This window comes from Ictalurus furcatus, chromosome 13 (assembly GCF_023375685.1).
Source record: "Ictalurus furcatus strain D&B chromosome 13, Billie_1.0, whole genome shotgun sequence".
NCBI lineage: Eukaryota > Metazoa > Chordata > Actinopteri > Siluriformes > Ictaluridae > Ictalurus > Ictalurus furcatus.
In genome coordinates, this window is record NC_071267.1 from 29,239,887 (window position 1) to 29,260,404 (window position 20,518).

Here is a 20,518-nt window from a genome sequence, read left to right on the forward strand (position 1 = left end):
TTTCCTACACACACACACACACACACACACACAGCATATCTCTGCCCGAGGAGCCCCCCAGTGCACCCCCACAGAATGTGATCGCCAGCGGCCGTACCAACTCCTCCATCATGATCCAGTGGCAACCTCCCCCTGAGAATCAGCAGAATGGTGCACTCCAGGGATACATCATACGGTCAGTACCTATAGCACCGCCTCCCACACACACACACACAGACACATGAACTCTACAGACTACTGTACTGTGCATCTCATACTGGCCTGGTAAAGGCTCAATATTCTCTAGTGTAGTGATCTTCCACAGCCTGCTCATCTTAATGATGTCATCAGCATTCCTGTACCTGTTTCAGGTGTGTTAAGAGCTGTGTGTCTCTCTCTCTCTCTCTCTCTGTCTCTGTATCAGTAAGTCAAATCAGTAAGTTTTTGAGCCCAGGCCTCTTTTCAGCACTGACAGACTGCAGGTTGTTTCTGGCACAGCAGACATAAATATTTATGCCAAACGTTAGAGCCCATATGGTGCACTCAGTCTCCAGAGAGAGAGAGAGACATTGAATAGCAGGAGGTATAAAATGGTTCATTACCTCCCTCTATTGTTTGGTTTTGGAAATGCAAGGTATTAAAATAGTTATTTAATCTTGTAACATTAGCAAATAAGAGGGCGAGAAATGTCCAGAGAATGACAGGGAGCCACATTGTTCTAAGGCTTCATGTCCAAAAACTCAAATTAATACTTCAAATAATCTCAGTCAGGCAATCTGATTCTGATTAATCTGATTAGTGTCTTTGAATGCGTGTGAAAGAGAAAGAAAAGATTTTTTCGGCCGATATGACAGAATGATTAGTCCGATGTGGTGAAAGCTAGGAGAGTTGTGATTACTCTCACCACATGGTGGGCTGAAATTGAAGGTCTCGCTCGACAAACCCACAAAGAAGTCCATTTTAACAGGAGACAGAGTTATGTAATGTAGCCACAGAAACCCTCCTGAGATTCATCAACACACAGATTCATCAACACCGGAGAAAAAACACGAAACACCGCTCTTTACTTGACCTTCCTGTTTAGACGTTCCACCTCTGTAGATACAAAAGCAGGCTGATTAAACTCTTACAGTCCCACAGGCCAGGATCAGAACCCACACCTAACAGAGACATTACACTGTTAATGTACTCAGTGTTAAAATGTCCATTTAGAAAGACGGAGCGTACAAGAACCAACACCAAACAACAACGTTCACCAATAAACACCACCACCAACACTCCAGTGTCATTGGGTTTTACAGTAAAACATCTGAATGGTCTTTATGGTGTTGAATGGAGAATGTTAGGTCAGTAGTCCTGATACCTGGTTCCTGATCACTCATCTGTCCATTAATGACTCCTGTGTCTCTTCCAGTTACCGTCTAACTGGTCTCCCAGTGGACATCCAGTACAAGAACATCTCCAATCCAGAGGTGACCAACCTGCTTCTGGAGGATTTGATCGTCTGGACCAACTATGAGATAGAAGTGGCAGCGTATAACGGCGCTGGACTGGGAGTCTACAGCCACAGAGTGACGGAGTGGACACTACAGGGAGGTACGGGCCTGATCCGACAAAAACCTTTAGATCCAGGACATTCGAATATTACAAATACAGAGGTTTATTCCAAATGTTTCTCTCTCTCTCTCTCTCTCTCTCTCTACTCTTTATCTGTATGTCTGTTAGTCCCAACCGTTGCTCCAGGTGATGTTCAGGTAGAAGCTGTAAACTCCACCACCATACGCTTCACCTGGACTGCACCCAACCCTCAGTTCATCAACGGCATCAACCAGGGATACAAGGTCAGATCACACACACACACACACACACACCACCCACCACACACACACACACACACACACACACACACACACACACACACACACACACCACACACCCCACACACACACACACATAGACCACACACACACACACACACATACATACACCACACACACCACACACACCACACACCACACACACACACAAACACACACACACACAAAATTTGTGTATTTTGCCATAACAAAATTCTCTCTCTCCCTCTCTCCAGCTTTTAGCATGGCAGGCAGGGCAGGGGGAGGAGCTTACACTTGTTACAGTTCGGCCGAATTTCCAGGATGGCGTCCACGTTGGCTTCATCAGCGGCCTCAAGAAATTTACAGAGTATTTCACATCAGTGCTGTGTTTCACCACACCAGGGGATGGACCACGCAGCCCCGCCCAGAGAGTACACACCCACGAAGACAGTGAGATACTTAGACACACACACACACACACACACACACACAAAATAAATGGAAATACATTGGCGTAACATTAATATGAATTTCTCTCTCTGCAGCTCCCGGTGCCGTTGGTCATCTGAGTTTCACTGAAATTCTTGATACGTCTTTGAAAGTCAGCTGGAGAGAACCGCATGAGAAGAACGGCGTCCTCACCGGTGCTTCACCTTTATTTATACTCTGTTTTTATTTAAACAGACGTACACACGTTCAGACAGACAGACAGACAGACAGACAGATGGATAGATACCTTTGAAGAAAAATCACTGAATGTATGAAAGACACTGCTTACCTTTTCACTAATGGGATCATAAATAAATAAATAAATAAATACAAACAAATATTTAAACACATAAAAACATTTTCTAACATAAAACCAGTTCAGAAGTCTGGAAAAGTTGAAAATATCTGAGGAACTGGACCCTCAATAATCCTCATGATTGGTGCTACAGCTGGAGACGTGTGATTATAGTCAGAGGAAGACCAAATTTCACGTTTTGGTCCTGAACTCCATCAGCAATGTTCATGCTAACACAAGTGCTCTGAATGCAAGTTAAAGCCCTCAAACTCACTGTAAAATACGGAGGTGGGTCAGCGATGATTTGGGTGGGTTCTGAGGGGTAAGAACTGTGTGGATGGAGACTCAGTGCTGTTATTCTCTCCATACGACAGGAGCATTCACTAAAAACCAGTGTTCTTGAGTGTTTACTGCTTAAGAAAAAGATGTGTATGTGTAAAAATATCACTTATTACATGTTACCCCAGAGGGGGGCAATAATTCTACAGTTGACTCTGTGTTTCTGTGCAGGATACCGTATCTCATGGGAGGAGTTTAACCGGACGAACACGCGTGTCACACACTACCTGCCCAACGTCACTCTGGAGTACCGCGTCACGGGACTTACTGCTTTAACTACCTACACCATCGAGGTGGCGGCCATGACGTCTAAAGGACAGGGACAACTGTCATCATCCACCATTTCATCAGGGGTACCACCAGGTACACACACACACACACACATACACTAATAATAACCCTCCAGCTAAATGAACACTAAAGCTAATAAGCCACAGCTAATACACGGTGTAGTGTTTCATTTCCCCAAATGTAATCATTCAGGAGAGTATTCATTTGAGATTATCTTTAATGGTAGCTCCCAGGAGATTTGTTAGGGCTCTAATCCCTAATCCACACTGTAATTTTACACACTAACACCTTTTCCACCAACACAGACCCGGTACTCGTCTGGTTCTCCAATTCTCCAGAGAACTGGTTTAAGACTTGACCCGCGTTTCCACCATGTGAGAGTTTCCAAATCCACAATGTAATAATGACCACAAGCATTTATTTCACTTAGCAGCCATTTTAATTCAGACAGATGTTTACTTTATTTACTTATTCAGCGGCAGCTATGTTTAAATGATATTTAATCGATACAAGTCTGACACTGTAACCATGTCTCTTCTTAAAAGGACTAAATTTGTGATTTCATAGCAATGGGGGTGAATACTTATGCAGTCACTTTTTATTTGTAAACACTTTGTGGAAATAAAAATCTGCACAACCCTGTTAAAACTGCAGACTTTTGTCATGTAAAAAACCCCCAAAATAAATCATTTAATTTCCACTTTTAATGTGATAGAACAATCAACAAACTACACATAAAACACAAACAGAAACATTTTAGAGAAAAAAAGTTCAAATTTATATCTAGAGCACATTTAAAAGCAGAGTTGCACCAAAGTGCTGTACAATAAAACATTGAGCATATAAAAAGAAAACATGCAGCGTAAAAAATATAAACACATTAAACAGAATACAATCAGAAAACTTCAACATTAAACACTTAAACTGATCTTAATAAAAGCCAGAGAGAATAAATGAGATTTAAGAGACAGTATAGAACTGGCTCTGGGGGAGCAGACCTCACATTTAAGGGCAGACGGTTCAAAGGTTTAGGTTCTGGAGCAGAGAAGGCCTGACCACCCTTAGATTTACAACGACCACGTGGGACAGGTAAGAGAAGCTGATTACATGACCGAGGTGATCTTTGGGGAGAGTAAGGAATCAGAAGGTCACTAATGTATTTTGGTGATAAAGCCTTGTACACAAAAACAGCAATTTTAAAATAGATTCTAAGCTTCACAGGAAGCCGATGTAAAGTCGCTGGAATGGAGAAACATGATCCCTCTTTTTTGTACCAGTAAGAAGTCTCGCTGCTGCATTCTGGACCGTTTGCAGGAGAGAAATGGCAGTTTGAAGCAGGCCACAGTATAGGGGATTACAGTAGTCTAGACCAATCTCAGATGAAATAAATTGCCTTTTACCACTGTACTGATTTGTTCCCCAAAATTTAGTGACGAATCAAAGTGTGACCCATGTTATAATGGGTCATGTGACTGTGCTCAGAATCACATTTGAGCAACTCATGTTCAAAAATAATTATCATACAGCTGTCATCAATTAAATTATTCTGATTAACCTCGAATAAAGATCAGTTGTTTCTGTAGGAGTTGCTTCACATCTTCTTGGTTTCATTCAGTTTCTGAAGCCATGGTCTGCAAATAGCTTAGAAAGCATGTATGGGATCTCACAGTTGAAAGGTAGGAGAGGGGCACAAAAGAATTTCCAAAACACTAGATGTACCATGAAGTTCTGTGAAAGGCCATCATTAACAAGTGGGAAAAATGGAGCACCACAGGACGTCCCTCCAAAACTAACGAAAGGACCAGAAGAATAGTTATCAGTGAGGCTGCTAAGAGAATTACAGCAGCATTAAAGCAGCTGTAGGAACATCTGGCAAGTGCTTGTCACTCGCTGAATGTGACAACAATCTCTCATATTCTTCACGTCTGGGCTATGGAGTAGGGCGGCTAGACGGAAGACAAAACAAAAAAAGGAACATCCCAGCCTGTTTAAATCACCCCAAACCTGTGATAAAATCTGTTATGATCTGCTGAGATCCAGGTAGAACTTTTTGGGCATAATTCTAAAGGATATGTTTCATGCGAAAACAAGACAGCTTATCACCCAAAGAACACTATACTCACAGTGAAACATGGTGGTGGAAGCGTCACACTATTGGGATGCTTCTCTTCAGCTGGGACTGGAGCTCTAGTCAAGATAGAGAGAATCATGGACAGCCCCAAATATCAGCACGACACCGATCCAAAGCACAACGTCAACAAGGAACAACTTCAGAAAAAAAGATCTGTGTCTTGGAATGGAACTATCAGAGCTCAGATTTAAGTCCTATCTAAAACCTGTGGAATGAAGTGAAGTCTTGAAGAGAGTTGTGTACAGGAGATCTGATCGCTATTTCACAGGTCTGGAGCATTTCTGTAAGGAAGAGTGCAATAAAATGTCCAAATCAAGATGTGCTAAGTCAGTAGACTCTTACCCCAAAAGACTTCTGTATTACAAACAAAAGGCGTTTTAACATAGTATGAGTTAAGGGGTGTGTATACTTATGCACCCAGGTTATTGTAAGATATTTTTTTATTATTATTTCCCCAAAATCATTTCTATTTGTGGGGTTTTTTTTTGTTGTTATTTCACATTGAAGGTGGAAACTATTCCACTTTAATATTATGGGACATTTTGTATAGATACAGGACATACACTTAAGATCAGATGCAAATGAGTGAATGTGTTTATGGTAAATACATCATTTGGAAATTTGTTTGGGTTTTTTTTATACATGTTCAATCCATTTGTGCACTCAAACGTAGCTTTAAGAGAAATCCAACTAAATGAACAACTTTAAGGAAAGTTGATGTGTTATTAGTCTGGTTCTCTGTACTCGACACTGGATGGAGTGTAACGTGGCCCGTTCCCTTTACGTCCTGTAGATGTCACAGTGATGCTGCACATTTCCATGTTCATGCCTTCAGAAAACATTAATTTCATTAAAAACATGTCAGGCAGACCTGTAGTTTAAAATATCCAAATTCATGTTTCCATTAAAGGATATTAAAAGTCTAATATGATGGTAATAAAGCAGCATTTCAGTGTCATTCACTATGTAATTTAAGGATTAACTGTCAGAATTAGAACTTATTGTCCTGTTTGTGTTCCTCTGTAGAGCTTCCTGGTCCTCCAACTAACCTGGCAATCTCCAATATTGGCCCTCGATCAGTTACACTGCAGTTCAAACCAGGTTATGATGGAAAGACCTCCATCTCTCGTTGGCAGGTAGAAGCACAGGTGAGCTACTGATTACATCAGAGTAGATGGAACAAAGCTATTAGGAGGTAAATATTATTTTCCAGGTATAAGACTCTGTATTGTGACCTAAATCACAACCCCTTTACTACATCATTCATGGGTGTGGCTGTTGGTTCTATATTCTGTTTTCAGATCAGTGTAATTGGAGAAAACGAGGACTGGGTGATGGTTCATCAGCTGACAAATGAACCTCATGCTCGATCAATGGAAGTACCTGCTCTCAATCCCTACACCTTCTACAGGTACTGCACCTGTATTGTAACTTATATAGCTTCTATAAGGACCAAACCTTTTGTACAAACCATAATCATTTTGAAGGTACCACAATTTTACCACATCCCACACACCTTCTACAGATGCCTCACGTTTACTACACCCCACCCTTCTTCTACAGATACCTCACCTTTACTGTACCCCACCCTTCTTCTACAGATACCTCACCTTTACTGCACCCCATCCTTCTTCTACAGATACCTCAACTTTACTGCACCCCACCCTTCTTCTACAGATACCTCACCTTTACTGCACCCCACCCTTCTTCTACAGATACCTCACCTTTACTGCACCCCATCCTTCTTCTACAGATACCTCACCTTTACTGCACCCCACCCTTCTTCTACAGATACCTCACCTTTACTGCACCCCACCCTTCTTCTACAGATACCTCACCTTTACTGCACCCCATCCTTCTTCTACAGATACCTCATCTTTACTGCACCCCACCCTTCTTCTACAGATACCTCACCTTTACTGCATCTCCCCAGCTTTTACAGTTACCTACAGTTTACCTACCTGTAATATATTTATTGTACCATCTGCAGAAATCACACTTTTAGTACTAGCATCAAATTTTATGGTACACTTTAAATATCTTTAAAGAGAGATATACATATATGAAGACCACAGTGAAAAAACGATCAGAGTCACAAAACTGTATTTTTGGAGTTGTGCATCCACGGCTGTTGATTGAGCATTGAAGAATGATCTCATAAATGTACTGGGATGATAGAAACATTTAAAATAAAGCCATGCTATGGAAAAATTATCAGAGTCCATAGCCTACTGTGAGAAAATGATCACAGTCCAGTCACATGACCGAAATCAGCCAATAGGCTTTGAGTAATGGCGGACACCCAGCTGAGTGAATTTCATTGTTAACTTACTGTCAAATTTCTTCAACATATCTCATTAGTAATTTCTCTCAGCAAACTTCAGTACTAGACCAAACCACATGGATGAGTATCCTCAACAGACAGATAAACCAAAGAAGAGACAGATACATGGAAGTAAGGCAGAAAAATGAACTCCCTGATCAACTCCCTGTTAATGACAGAAGTGTGGATAATATTCAAGTCGAGATTGATGTATAATGTATATTCTGTGAGTTTTCAGTATTTAAGTGATGTTGATGATGCTTGGTTGAATAAATTTGTATAAGTTCATCACTCTATTACTGTGAATACCCATGAAAGAAAGATTAGAGTCCGCACAAGCATTTTTTCATGCTTCAATTAACACAATGTAAACAATAATGGCTGATAACTTTTGGTGTCTTCATGATTTTCTCTGTTTTCAACTATTATGACATAAGAAGGTTCTGAACTTTCAAATTCTGGAATTCAAGCACAATGTGACTCTGATCGTTTTATCATTGATGCCTTCATATATTATTGCCACCATCATGGTCAGCTTGCTTGTTGTGTTGTTTGATGATTTTTTGGTGTCACCTGCAGATTTCGTATGCGTCAGGTGAACATTGTGGGCACCAGCCCACCCAGCCAACCTTCTAGAAAGTTCCAGACCTTGCAGGCTCCACCTGACATGGCCCCACTTAACATCACACTGCGCACAGCCAGTGAAACCAGCCTCTGGCTCCGATGGGTGGTACGTCTTAAACACACACTCACTGCCTGAGATCTCATTATCACGTGCCTCATTTAGGTTCTTATTTATCACGTATTTTTGCACAGATAATACAAAGTACTTTTTGGACTAGAATATTTGAATGTTGTTTTATTTGTGTTCCAGCCCCTGCCAGAGTGGGAGTATAATGGAAATCCAGAGTCTGTGGGTTATAAAGTGCACTATAGTCGGATTGGACCTCATTCTAAAGTCCTAACCCACATTATTCTCGACCGTTTGGAGAGGGAGTTCACCATTGAGGATTTGGAGGAATGGACCGAATATGAGGTCAAAGTTCAAGCGATTAATGGCATTGGAGCTGGACCATGGAGTCAACCTGTTCGAGGGAGGACCCGCGAATCTGGTATGATAATAAATTGCTCGTTTTTTTCATTACTAGTCCTCGATAAACATCTCAGTGGTTTGTTTAATATCCAGTTCCATTCTGTTCAAGACAAAGTTGGTGGTAAAATACCTGTATATATGTATGTACGTATGTATGTATGTATATGTATATATGTATGCATGTATGTATGTATGTATGTATATATATATATATATATATATATATATATATATGTATGTGTGTATATATATGTATGTATGTATGTATATAAGTATGTATTGTAGCCAGATAAAGTGAAGATGTGGTACCTGTAGAAGTTGGAGTCTGTTCAGGTTTCGTACCTATAGAAAGTTTGTTTATTTTACTTCAGGTGCAGTACGTGTGTAGGAGAGTAGAAAGTATAGGGGATGTATTATTGTAGTGATAACTGAAAAAGGTGGAGTTTGGGACAGTTTTGTACTGTTAAATCAGTTATGGTAGCAACACTATTTAACATCTATTTAATTCTCTCTATGCATTAATTTTCTTTAATAATTACATCTTTAATAAGTTCCTTCGTTTATGTATGGTCATGCTACTCCTTGTTTTTAATTTTTTCAGTAAAAAAAGCGTACGCATAGCTCCTCTGTGTGCTTTAAAACCACAGATATGGTCCCTGACACCATGTCTCCCTTTATTATAATCCTCTTTGATTTCTGACATAACTCTTTACTTGTATGTGCTTTAGTGCGGAAATAAAATTCAGTATCACATGAGGAGTAGATAAGTCTGCTCTCTGTGGTTATGGAGTTCAGGCAATTTGTTCCATTGAGCCCTCTCTCTCTGTCTTGCCCTCTCTCTCTTGCTCTCTCTCTCTGTGTGTGTGTGTGTGTGTGTGTGTGTGTGTGTGTGTGAATACAATTCATAACACATGTACCTGTCTTGGCAAATTCCAGGCGTTGTTGTTGTTGTTATTGTTGTTGTTGTTGTTTGGATAAGCAAATTTCTGCTCAAACCCCGATAAGAGATAACATGTGTAACTATTTTCCAGTTCATTTTATTCTATAGACTCTCATGTATGTGTGTTATTGATGATCATTTCTCTGTTTTTTTTTTTCTCTCTTTTACACTCTAGTGCCCTCCTGTGGTCCGTCTAATGTCTCAGCTTTCTCCACATCCTCGAGCAGTATTCTGGTCCGCTGGTTTGAGGTTCCTGAGCCTGACAGAAATGGTCTCATCCTTGGCTATAAGGTCATGATCATCAAATAATAATAATACCAATAATTTTGACTCGTAATAATAAATTTCAAGAATCTCAAAAAAGTGTTTGTCTCTGTTTGTTTCTCTCAGGTGGTGTACAAGGAAAAGGATTCAGACTCTCCTGTTCGGTTTTGGACAGTAGAAGGAAACACCACTCACAGTGCTGAGTTAACAAGTTTGGGGAAATATGTCCTCTATCAGATACAGGTTTTAGCGTTCACACGTATCGGAGATGGACTCCCATCCTCTCCTTCGATCCTGGAACGCACTCTTGATGATGGTAGGCATGACAATCACGATCACATCAGTCACATCAATTACGGTGTACATGAGGTTCAGAAATTTGATAGAGTAGTGCAAGAGCTTGTGTCTACTCTCGAACAATTCAGTTCAGTTTTATTTGTATAGTGCTTTTAACAATGGACATGATCACAAAGCAGCTTTAAAGAAATCCAGATATGCAGTAGATTTAAATTTATCCCTAATGAGCTGGCCACAGGTGATGGTTCAATTCAATTCAATTTTATTTGTATAGCGCTTTTTACAATAGACATTGTCTCAAAGCAGCTTTACAGAAATATCAACATGGTATACAGATATTAAAGGTGTGAATTTATCCCAACTGAGCAAGCCACTGAGTGGCGACGGTGGCAAGGAAAAACTCCCTAAGATGTTTAAAGAGGAAGAAACCTTGAGAGGAACCCGACTCAGAAGGGAACCCATCCTCATCTGGGTAACAACAGTTAGTGTGAAAAAGTTCATTATGGATTTATATGAAGTCTGTATGGCCTTAGGAGCAGCCGTAGTCCCAGCAGTCTGGAATTAAAGAAGATTTGAGCTCCATCCAGAGGCAGAAAGGATCTGGATCTCTAGTATCTCCATAAAATCGTGTGTGGCTCGGCGAAAGGAGAGAGGGAGAAAAAAGATTATTATGACTGCGAAGTAGTAGAACAGAATCTAGTCAGGGTAGGCTTGAGTAAACAAATACGTTTTAAGCCTGGACTTAAACACTGAGACTGTGTCTGAGTCCCGAACACTAATAGGAAGACTGTTCCATAACTGTGGGGCTCTATAAGAGAAAGCTCTCCCCCCTGCTGTAGCCTTCACTATTCGAGGTACCGTCAAATAGCCTGCATCTTTTGATCTAAGTAGGCGTGGCGGATCATATAAAACCAAAAGGTCGCTTAGATATTGTGGCGCAAGACCGTTTAGTGCTTTATAGGTTAATAAAAGTATTTTATAGTTAATGCAAGATTTTACTGGGAGCCAATGCAGTATTGATAATATTGGTGTGATGTGGTCGTATCTTCTAGTTCTAGTTAGGACTCTAGCAGCTGCATTCTGGACTAACTGGAGCTTATTTATATTCCTACTGGAACATCCAGACAGTAAGGCATTACAGTAATCTAATCTAGAGGTGACGAATGCATGAACTAGTATTTCCGCATCATGTAGTGACAATATGTTTCTTATTTTAGAAATATTTCTGAGATGAAAGAAAGCTATCCTAGTAATATTATCTACATGAGCATCAAATGATAGGCTGGAGTCAATAATCACTCCAAGGTCTTTAACTGCTGCACATGATGAAACAGAAAGACCATCCAGAGTAACCATGTGATCAGAAAGATTGCTTCTAGCTACATGTGGGCCTAATAAAAGTATTTCTGTTTTATCAGATTTAAGTAGAAGGAAGTTAGTTAACATCCAATGTCTAATGTCCTTTACACAATCCTCAACTTTACTAAGCTTCTGTCTGTCCTCTGGCTTCGCTGAAACATACAACTGTGTATCATCAGCATAACAGTGGAAGCTAATTCCATGTTTACGAATAATTTGACCTAGGGGTAGCATATATAAAGTAAAGAGCAGTGGGCCTAAAACAGAACCCTGTGGAACTCCAAAAGTAACCTCAGTACGCATGGAGAAATCACCATTTACATCTACGAACTGATAACGATTGGTCAGATAAGACCTGAGCCAGGAGAGGACTGTTCCCTTAATACCAACAACATTTTCTAATCTATCAAGGAGAATAGTATGATCTATAGTATCAAAAGCTGCACTAAGGTCGAGTAACACAAGCAGAGAGACACAACCCTGATCGTAGGTCAGTAGAAGGTCATTTACTACTTTAACTAACGCTGTCTCTGTGCTATGATGAGGTCTAAATCCTGACTGATACATTTCATGAATGTTATTCCTATCTAAGTACGAGCGTAACTGCTTTGCTACAACCTTTTCTAAAATCTTAGAGATGAAGGGGAGATTTGATATTGGTCTATAGCTGGACAATTGAGACGGGTCAAGATCAGGTTTTTTAATCAAGGGTTTAATAACTGCTAATTTAAGTGATTTAGGTACATAGCCAGTGCTTAGGGAAGAATTGATTATATTTAAAAGTGGTTCAATTACTCCTGGACAAATCTGTTTAAACAAACATGTAGGTACGGGATCTAGTATGCAAGTTGATGAATTGGCTGAAGAGATTAATGTAGCTAGTTCGGTCTCTCTAAGCGGAGCAAAACACTCTAAACATTGATCTGATATTGCTACATCATCATGTAATGGGTTTGTTACAGTACTGTCCGGTTTTAATTTAATGGCCTGTATTTCACGTCTAATATTTTCAACCTTATCAATGAAAAATTTCATGAAATCTTCACTGCTATGTAATGATTGAGTGTTTCTCTCTGTAGTAGTTTTATTCCTAGTTAATTTTGCTACTGTGTTGAAAAGGAATCTAGAATTGTTTTTGTTGTCTCCTATTAAGGTGGAGAAATAGATTTTTCTAGCATCGCCAAGAGATTTCCTATATTTCAGTATGCTCTCCTTCCATGCTGTTTGAAATATCACCAGTTTGGTTTGACGCCATTTACGTTCTAATTGTCGAGTTGTCTGTTTTAAGGTTCGCGTTTGATCGTTATACCAGGGTGCTAATTTTTTTTCTCTAATTATTTTCCTTTTGAGTGGAGCCACTCTATCTAGCGTGTAGCAGAGTGTTGACTCCAAGCTTTCAGTCGCCTGATCGAGTTCTATGTGATCTGACGGTGATCCAAATCTAATTGATGTTTCTGCGAGGTTATTTATTTATGGTGGCAAGGAAAACTTCCTGAGATGACATGAGGAAGAAACCTTGAACAGAACCAGACTGAAAAGGGGCCCATCCTGTTCAGGGTGACATTGGAGAGTGCAATTACTTACTAATGAATTGCTCTTACACAAATGTATGATATAAAGTCAAACAGTACTGCTGAGTCTGCTTTGAAAGGATCTTTATTATGAGCATCATTGTCTTTTTTTTTACGTTATTAGAATTTTTATCGTTAAATCTGTATTGTCCAAGTGAAGTTATCCACGGAATAATGAATTAGACTTGAGTGTAAACTGTTTTCAGAAGTGCAGTCTTTAGGTTATCCAATGAAACCATCCACAGCCATCTTTCAGGGTATCCATGTGGGGTCCTTCTCAGCAGCAGCAAGTGATTCTCAGGTGAAGGACTCTCCTAGCAGAAGTAGACCATCAGGATGGAGTAGGCAGGTCTGGTGGGCAGAGTCAGGATCACTGGCATCTCACCAGGAAGTGAAGGAACATGCAGCTGTAGAGAGAGTGTCCTACAGTTGTTTAAGAGGATGCCCACAGGTGTAGAAAAGTAGAAGCAGGGACTCGGACAGGACTAACATGAGGGCACTGAACTGTAACTGAAACAGAAAGGCCATCAAGAGTTGCTACATAATGAGAAAGTAGACTTCTAGCTGCCCGTGGTCCTAGTAGAAGTAGTTACTCAACTTCCAGTGTCTAATATCCTTTACACATTCATCAACTATCATCTGGCTTTACTGAAACATACAGCTGTGTATCATCAGCACAGTGGAAGATAATTCTATGTTCACTAATTATTTGACCCAGAGGTAGCATATATAATGAAAAAAGCTTTTTTCAAAGTAAGATCCCCTTCTAGGAGTAAACGTTCCCGTATGCGGGTTGAATTTGTTTTTTCAACATGTTAATCCCAGATCATTTCTTCCTCCATGGTTCCGAATTCGCATGTAGCCGCTAGCTCCTTTAGCGCCACGACATATCGATCCATAGTTTTAACATGGCATTGCCCTCGCTGGCGAAAGCTGTACCATTCGGCTACCACATTCACTTTCGGCTCGAAGAACCGATTATATATTTATATTAGTATTTATCATCTGTAATATAGTCTCTGGACTTCTGCCCACAGGCAGTGAATCAGTAGAGCGCGTTTGTGAGCTTCCGATAGCTCTTCATCCATGGCCAAGACATAAACACGAATCCATGCCTTAAATGGTATCTACAGCTCTCCCACATTTTGTAGAAAGGGTGTAGTCTGAGTTGAATTCCACTGCATTCTCCTCGCCAATATGTTATGTCTTTTTAAAGACACAAGCAACACACAGGTAACTCATGAACATGCTTAGATTACTCAGACTTCACTCCTCTTACTCCTACAGTACACTCAGATATGCTCAACACCTACTAGTGCCACCCACAGAACAAGTGGTGACACTACAATCAGCTGCTGTTTAGAGACACTGGACACCACTGAACTGACAACTCACTAATCTCAGTAACATTTAACCTCTAACCCTAACCCTCTGTCACATGCAGTTTAACATATCTTCATGTGTTGATATCCTCCTGACAAGATGCTTCTTCTGAGTTTTCACTGGAGAATCGTAGCCCAAACACTTGTCTGAATACAGATGTTCCTCGCTAGGGCTTCTTTCCAAAGTGAAAAGAGCAAACATATGAATGTTTCTGTGGTTTCTTTAGATTCAAAGATCTTAACAAAAGCTGAAGAGCTACTTCGTGTTTAGGAGACAGATGGAAATCTTATGGTGTTTCACATCCACTTTCAGCTCTGGTGCACAGTTTATGGTCAAAACACAACCGTGCTAAGAAACATTTTGTTTGTGCTAGTTATTGCGGAAACCCCTAACTGCACACCCAATCCCAGTTTTCAGCAAATCCATAACTATTGACATTAAGGAGACGTTAAATGGCAGTGTCGATAGATGCTGTGATGAATACAGATTAGCCAGGTGAAATAATTGGAAATTGGAGGTCTTACACAAAAACCTTCAAACACACACACACCATGAGCTATTTGTCAGGACATGCCCACCTCTGATGATGTAATTGTTAGCATCTCAAACCAGTGGACATGTCTAGAACAAGCACTGGTAGACAAGGAGAAACCAAGCTAATCAAACAAGCTTTAGCAAGAAGTAAATTTGAAGATAAGTGAATGGTAAACGGTCTGGACGTATATAGAGCTTTTTTAACCTTAGCGGTTCCAAAGCACTTTACACTGTGTCTCATTCACCCATTCACACACACACCAATGGTAGCGGAGATGCCATGCAAGGCACTAACTTGCCATCGGGAGCAACTTGGGGTTCAGTGACTTGCCCAAGGACAGTTCGGCATGTGGAGTCATGTGGAGGCATGTGGGCCGGGAATCGAACCGCCAACCCTACGATTAGTGGGCAACCCGCGCTACCACCTGAACCACAGCCGCCCCTCACCTCAGAAGTGAGGTGTGAAGACACAATTTAAGTTTAAAACACCTACAGATTATTTATATTAGGGATTCTGTTTTTCCAGTGCCTGGACCTCCAGTTGGTATTTTGTTTCCGGAAGTACGAACCACTTCTGTCAGACTGATTTGGCAATCTCCTGCTCAGCCCAATGGAATCATCCTTGGTAAGTGTGTGTGCTGTAAATTGCCTTTGTCTTGAATAGACAGACAGACCCAGTGTATGACCTCCTGTTTCCTGATCTCTCTTCAGCCTATCAGATTACGTATCGTCTAAATTCATCCAATAGCAACTCAGCGACAGTGGATGTCCTGAACCCGAGTGCGCGGCAATACACAGTGAACTCGCTAAAACCTGAATCTGTTTACATGTTCAGCATCACAGCTCAAACACGCAAAGGCTGGGGGGACTCTGCCGAAGCCCTGGTGGTTACCACGGAAAAGAGAGGTAACTACAGCAACCACATCGACAGGTTTCTAAAACTGAAAAGCACTTCAAAGAAAGCTTTTTAAAAGTTTGTTTTCTAACATGTAACTTTTGATCTTTAGCACGACCCCAGCCCCCTCGCCATCTCATGGTGCCTCAGGAGAGTGTGCGAGCACGAAGCGTATTGTTGTCATGGGAGCCAGGCAGTGATGGTCTTTCTCCAGTTCGGTATTACACAGTTCAGATCAGAGAACTTCCTGATCAGAACTGGACTGTCCAGTCAGCATCTGTCAGTCACGAGGTGGTGCCCTACACTGTGGAAAGGTGTGAATTTATTTAATTCAGTTTAATTCTGTATTCTTTACTGTGATTCAGCTCATTTACATATCCTACATGGATGAGGTCTAAGCAAGATGTGGTAGTCTCAACCAACCACTCATTTTCTACGTACATGCAAGTGACAAAGGGACATTTGAATTGAGAGTTTCAGTTCTATGCAAATTGGGTATGACATGATAAAGCAGTAAATACAAACTATTGGCTCAAATGATTCCTCAGACCAGTCCTATGGCACATGGGGTCTGATGTTTCCATTCCCTGCTCACAACTTAGTTCTTACCTGCAATTAATTCCCATTTACTGTTTGATGTGGAACAAATGGAAGAAATACATCTCATAACAGTTGTTTGTTCTTATCCGGACATATACATCCTCTCATTCAAAGATTATAGAGACATAAAGCTTGGAAGGAAGTAGCAGAGATCGTTGGTGCCTCTGGTGAGTGGACATAGCTAGTGCTATGACCTTGCTTTGCTAATCTGAAAACGAAGCAAGTACGAAGCCAAGCATTTAACATGTAAATCGAGCTTAAATACACTTTACACAAAAGTGTATAATGAGTGGGCTGGACAAGGCACACCCACAAGGGTTAACAGTAGCAGTTACTAAAAGAAACAAACTACAGCGACCCGAGAGACCTGAAGCTCTGTCTCTCGACCTGAAACTCTGTCTCTTGACAGAAAGCTCTGTCTCTCGACCTGAAACTCTGTCTCTCGTCCTGAAACTCTGCCTCTCGACAGAAAGCTCTGTCTCTCGTCCTGAAACTCTGTCTCTTGACAGAAAGCTCTGCCTCTCATCCTGAAACTCTGTCTCTCGTCCTGAAACTCTGTCTCTCGTCCTGAAGCTCTGTCTCTCGACCTGAAGCTCTGTCTCTCGACCTGAAACTCTGTCTCTCAACAGAAAGCTCAGTCTCTCAACAGAAAGCTCTATCTCTCGACCTGAAACTCTGTCTCTCGACAGAAAGCTCTATCTCTCGACCTGAAACTCTGTCTCTCGACAGAAAGCTCTGTCTCTCGACCTGAAACTCTGTCTCTCGACAGAAAGCTCTGTCTCTCGACCTGAAACTCTGTCTCTCGACCTGAAGCTCTATCTCTCGTCCTGCAACTCTGTCTCTCGACAGAAAGCTCTGTCTCTCGACCTGAAACTCTGTCTCTCGACAGAAAGGTCTGGAAGTCTGGGCCAACACACACTGAGATAGCCAGTGTGCACGCATTAAGTGAACTGAGTTAAATGGGAGTGTGTGACAGTAGAATGTGTGTGTTTCAGACTGAAGCCCTTCACCTCATATCAGTTTCGCGTAAAGGCCACTAATGATATCGGAGACAGCAATTACAGCGAGGAGAGTGAAGCGATCACCACTCTGCAGGACGGTATGGAATAAACACTGTCTGTCTCTCTGTCTGTCGATCTGTCTCTCTGTCTGTTGATCTGTCTGTCTGTGTGTCTGTCTCTCTGTCTGTCTCTCTGTCTGTCTGCCTGTCGGTCTCTCTGTCTGTCGATCTGTCTCTCTGTCTGTCTGTCTGTCTTTCTGTATCAGCATCTTAGTTTGTACAGCTCTGACTCTTGAATCTTGGTTGTATGGGTTGTTAATATTTTACTTCTTCTGTATCTCCCTCTCCAGTTCCTGATGAAGCTCCCATCATCCTCTCTGTTACTCCTCATACCACTACATCTGTTTTAATTCGCTGGCAGGTGAGCAGTATTTGATGTTCAAACTTTTGAGAATAAAGTCATTCCTGGTGAGTTTTTAAAAAAAATTCATGAAGTTTTGTAGAATGATGATGTTGCTGGTTAGTAAACTAATCATTATTCCAGACCAGAGGTGTAAGTTTGTTTGCATTTCAAACCTGTGTGTTTGTGTTTCAGTCTCCATCGGAGGAGAAGATTAATGGGATTCTACTTGGGTTCCATATTCGTTATCGAGAGCTACTTTACGAAAGATTGCGAAGTTTTCACATCCAAAAACACTCTAGCTGGACTGAACTGACATGTATGTTAATTGTTTATTTCATATTAAATTGTGCTTTATTTTCTTAGATTAACTTTTCCCTTTTTGTCTTTGTCTCAGATCTGTACAGTATGAGGAACCTCAGTGAACCATCCCTCAGCCAGTATGAGCTGGACAGTACGTCCTCTCTCTGTCTATAATTTATTATGTGCTTTCTTACAGTGAGTCAATAACTTATTTTTATACGTATTTACACACTGTGTTCCATGTTTCTGAAAATGTGTGTGTGTGTGTGTAGATCTGAGCAAACATAAGCGTTATGAGATCAGAATGAGTGTGTTTAATGCAGTGGGGGAGGGGCCTGTCAGCAAACCACAGGAAGTGTTTGTTGGAGAAGCAGGTGAGTCGTAATAATAATAATAATAATAATAAAAGATTTAGTTAGAAAGACTTCCTTTCTCTAAACCAGATAATTCTAGATGTTTATTTATCAAACATCCATTGGAGATGCAAAAGGCTGTGGAACTGTTTGATGAGCTTTGCACACTGCAGGTTAATATCTTGACCAATGGTTTTTCACAGTGCCCACAGCACCACCACAGAATGTTGTTATCCAATCAGCTACTGCAACACAGCTGGACGTGACATGGGACCCGCCCCCTCTGGACATGCAGAATGGAGACATACAGGGCTATAAGGTGGGAACTTATTCCAACTTGTCACAACAGTTATTTTAAATGTACTTTCCTTTGAACTTTTCTGTGTGTGCTGCCATGTCAGGTATATTTCTGGGAGTATGAACGTAAGAACGAGACTGAGAAGTTGAAGACACTATTTCTGCCTGATGGAGGAGTGAAGCTGAAGAATCTGACCGGTTTCACCACCTACATGATCAGCGTCGCTCCATTTAATGCTGCTGGAGACGGACCACGCAGCCCACCCACCAGGGGGCGCACTCAGCAAGCAGGTACCACAGGTTACTCAGACCAGTATGGTGTGTTCTGAAAGTAGTAGGGATGATTGCTTGCAACTCCTATAGCATGAAACACAAGAGTCATACAGAATTTATACATAAATAACACGGACATAATGTAAGTCTTAAAGGATGTGATGTCAGGAATATAACGGGAATATGGAAACTCTGACTCCTTGATGTTTGTGTCTCTCGCTCTCTCTCTCTATCTCTCTCTCTCTCAGCACCCAGTGCTCCGAGTTTTATCCACTTCAGTGAACTCACCACCACGTCTGTGAATGTGTCATGGGCAGAACCAGTTTTCCCCAATGGGATCATCGATGGTTACCGCCTCGTCTACGAACCCTGCACCCCCATTGACGGTCAGTATTGTGGGTAAAACTGATCATTCTCAAATCCAGAATGGTCAACAAACCCAGACACTGTTTCAGTGTGTTGTACCTGTGTGTGTGACTGGTCAGAGGTTTCTAGAACATTCTTGTTAAGTCTCTATGGTTTTGTCAGCCTTATTTTTTTACTTGTTATAAAACATTATGAAAATTCTTACAAATTCAGAGGCAGGTTGATGTAAGAATGAGCTGAAAGTCAAAGAACTGAGAAAAGAGAGCAATACAGAGAAACCATATCAAAAACACGGAGAAAACAATGTTTGTTGGAAAAGTTTATTGTCTTACTTCCATTCTTGTCTCTGTCTTCCTCCTCAGGTGTGAGTAAGATAGTAACTGTGGATGTGAAGGGAAATGCCCCACTGTGGCTGAAAATCAAGGACCTGGTTGATGGAGTTACCTACAACTTCCGTATCCGTGCCAAGACTTTCACCTACGGGCCTGAGGTGCAGGCTAACATCACCACCGGCCCTGGAGAAGGTCTGTATCTCTCTCTCTCTCTCTCTCTCTCTCTCTTTCATTGCTTAATTATTTTAGTTTTTTTAAAAGCCTAATTGTAGATGTTTGTCCAGGTGCCCCAGGGCCTCCTGGTGAACCATTCATCTCTCGTTATGGCTCTGCCCTCACTATACACTGGACAAGTGGAGATCCTGGAAGAGCCCCTATATCACGATATGTCATAGAGGCCAGACCCTCAGGTAGAACCTCCAAGATATGGCTCTGTTTTGGAGTAATTGTAATACTTTCATGTTTACCAATTTCCATTCCGCATTCCAAACAATTCAGTAATCACCCTGTCCGTTTCCTGTTCTCACGGAAGTCCAGTGTTTCTACAGCATTACAGGTGCTTTCACATCATAA

The 20,518-nt window shown here is 41.2% G+C and overlaps 1 protein-coding gene across 2 annotated transcripts in view; it reads left to right on the forward strand.

Moving 5' to 3' along the window:
* Positions 1–20,518, forward strand: part of sdk2b (sidekick cell adhesion molecule 2b) — a 161,582-nt gene that overhangs the window by 135,622 nt on the left and 5,442 nt on the right. For both annotated transcript variants that reach the window (XM_053639090.1, XM_053639088.1), the window contains exons 16-40: positions 35–175; positions 1,394–1,575; positions 1,705–1,820; positions 2,072–2,267; positions 2,363–2,461; positions 3,112–3,303; positions 6,389–6,510; positions 6,664–6,773; positions 8,265–8,415; positions 8,560–8,797; positions 9,894–10,009; positions 10,109–10,298; positions 15,653–15,751; positions 15,838–16,032; positions 16,134–16,335; positions 17,617–17,720; positions 17,972–18,042; positions 18,217–18,340; positions 18,419–18,475; positions 18,597–18,698; positions 18,881–18,996; positions 19,079–19,265; positions 19,496–19,633; positions 19,976–20,137; positions 20,230–20,355. In XM_053639090.1, the coding sequence (XP_053495065.1) occupies positions 35–175; positions 1,394–1,575; positions 1,705–1,820; positions 2,072–2,267; positions 2,363–2,461; positions 3,112–3,303; positions 6,389–6,510; positions 6,664–6,773; positions 8,265–8,415; positions 8,560–8,797; positions 9,894–10,009; positions 10,109–10,298; positions 15,653–15,751; positions 15,838–16,032; positions 16,134–16,335; positions 17,617–17,720; positions 17,972–18,042; positions 18,217–18,340; positions 18,419–18,475; positions 18,597–18,698; positions 18,881–18,996; positions 19,079–19,265; positions 19,496–19,633; positions 19,976–20,137; positions 20,230–20,355 (3,536 nt within the window). The remainder of the gene's footprint in view (positions 1–34; positions 176–1,393; positions 1,576–1,704; positions 1,821–2,071; positions 2,268–2,362; positions 2,462–3,111; positions 3,304–6,388; positions 6,511–6,663; positions 6,774–8,264; positions 8,416–8,559; positions 8,798–9,893; positions 10,010–10,108; positions 10,299–15,652; positions 15,752–15,837; positions 16,033–16,133; positions 16,336–17,616; positions 17,721–17,971; positions 18,043–18,216; positions 18,341–18,418; positions 18,476–18,596; positions 18,699–18,880; positions 18,997–19,078; positions 19,266–19,495; positions 19,634–19,975; positions 20,138–20,229; positions 20,356–20,518) is intronic.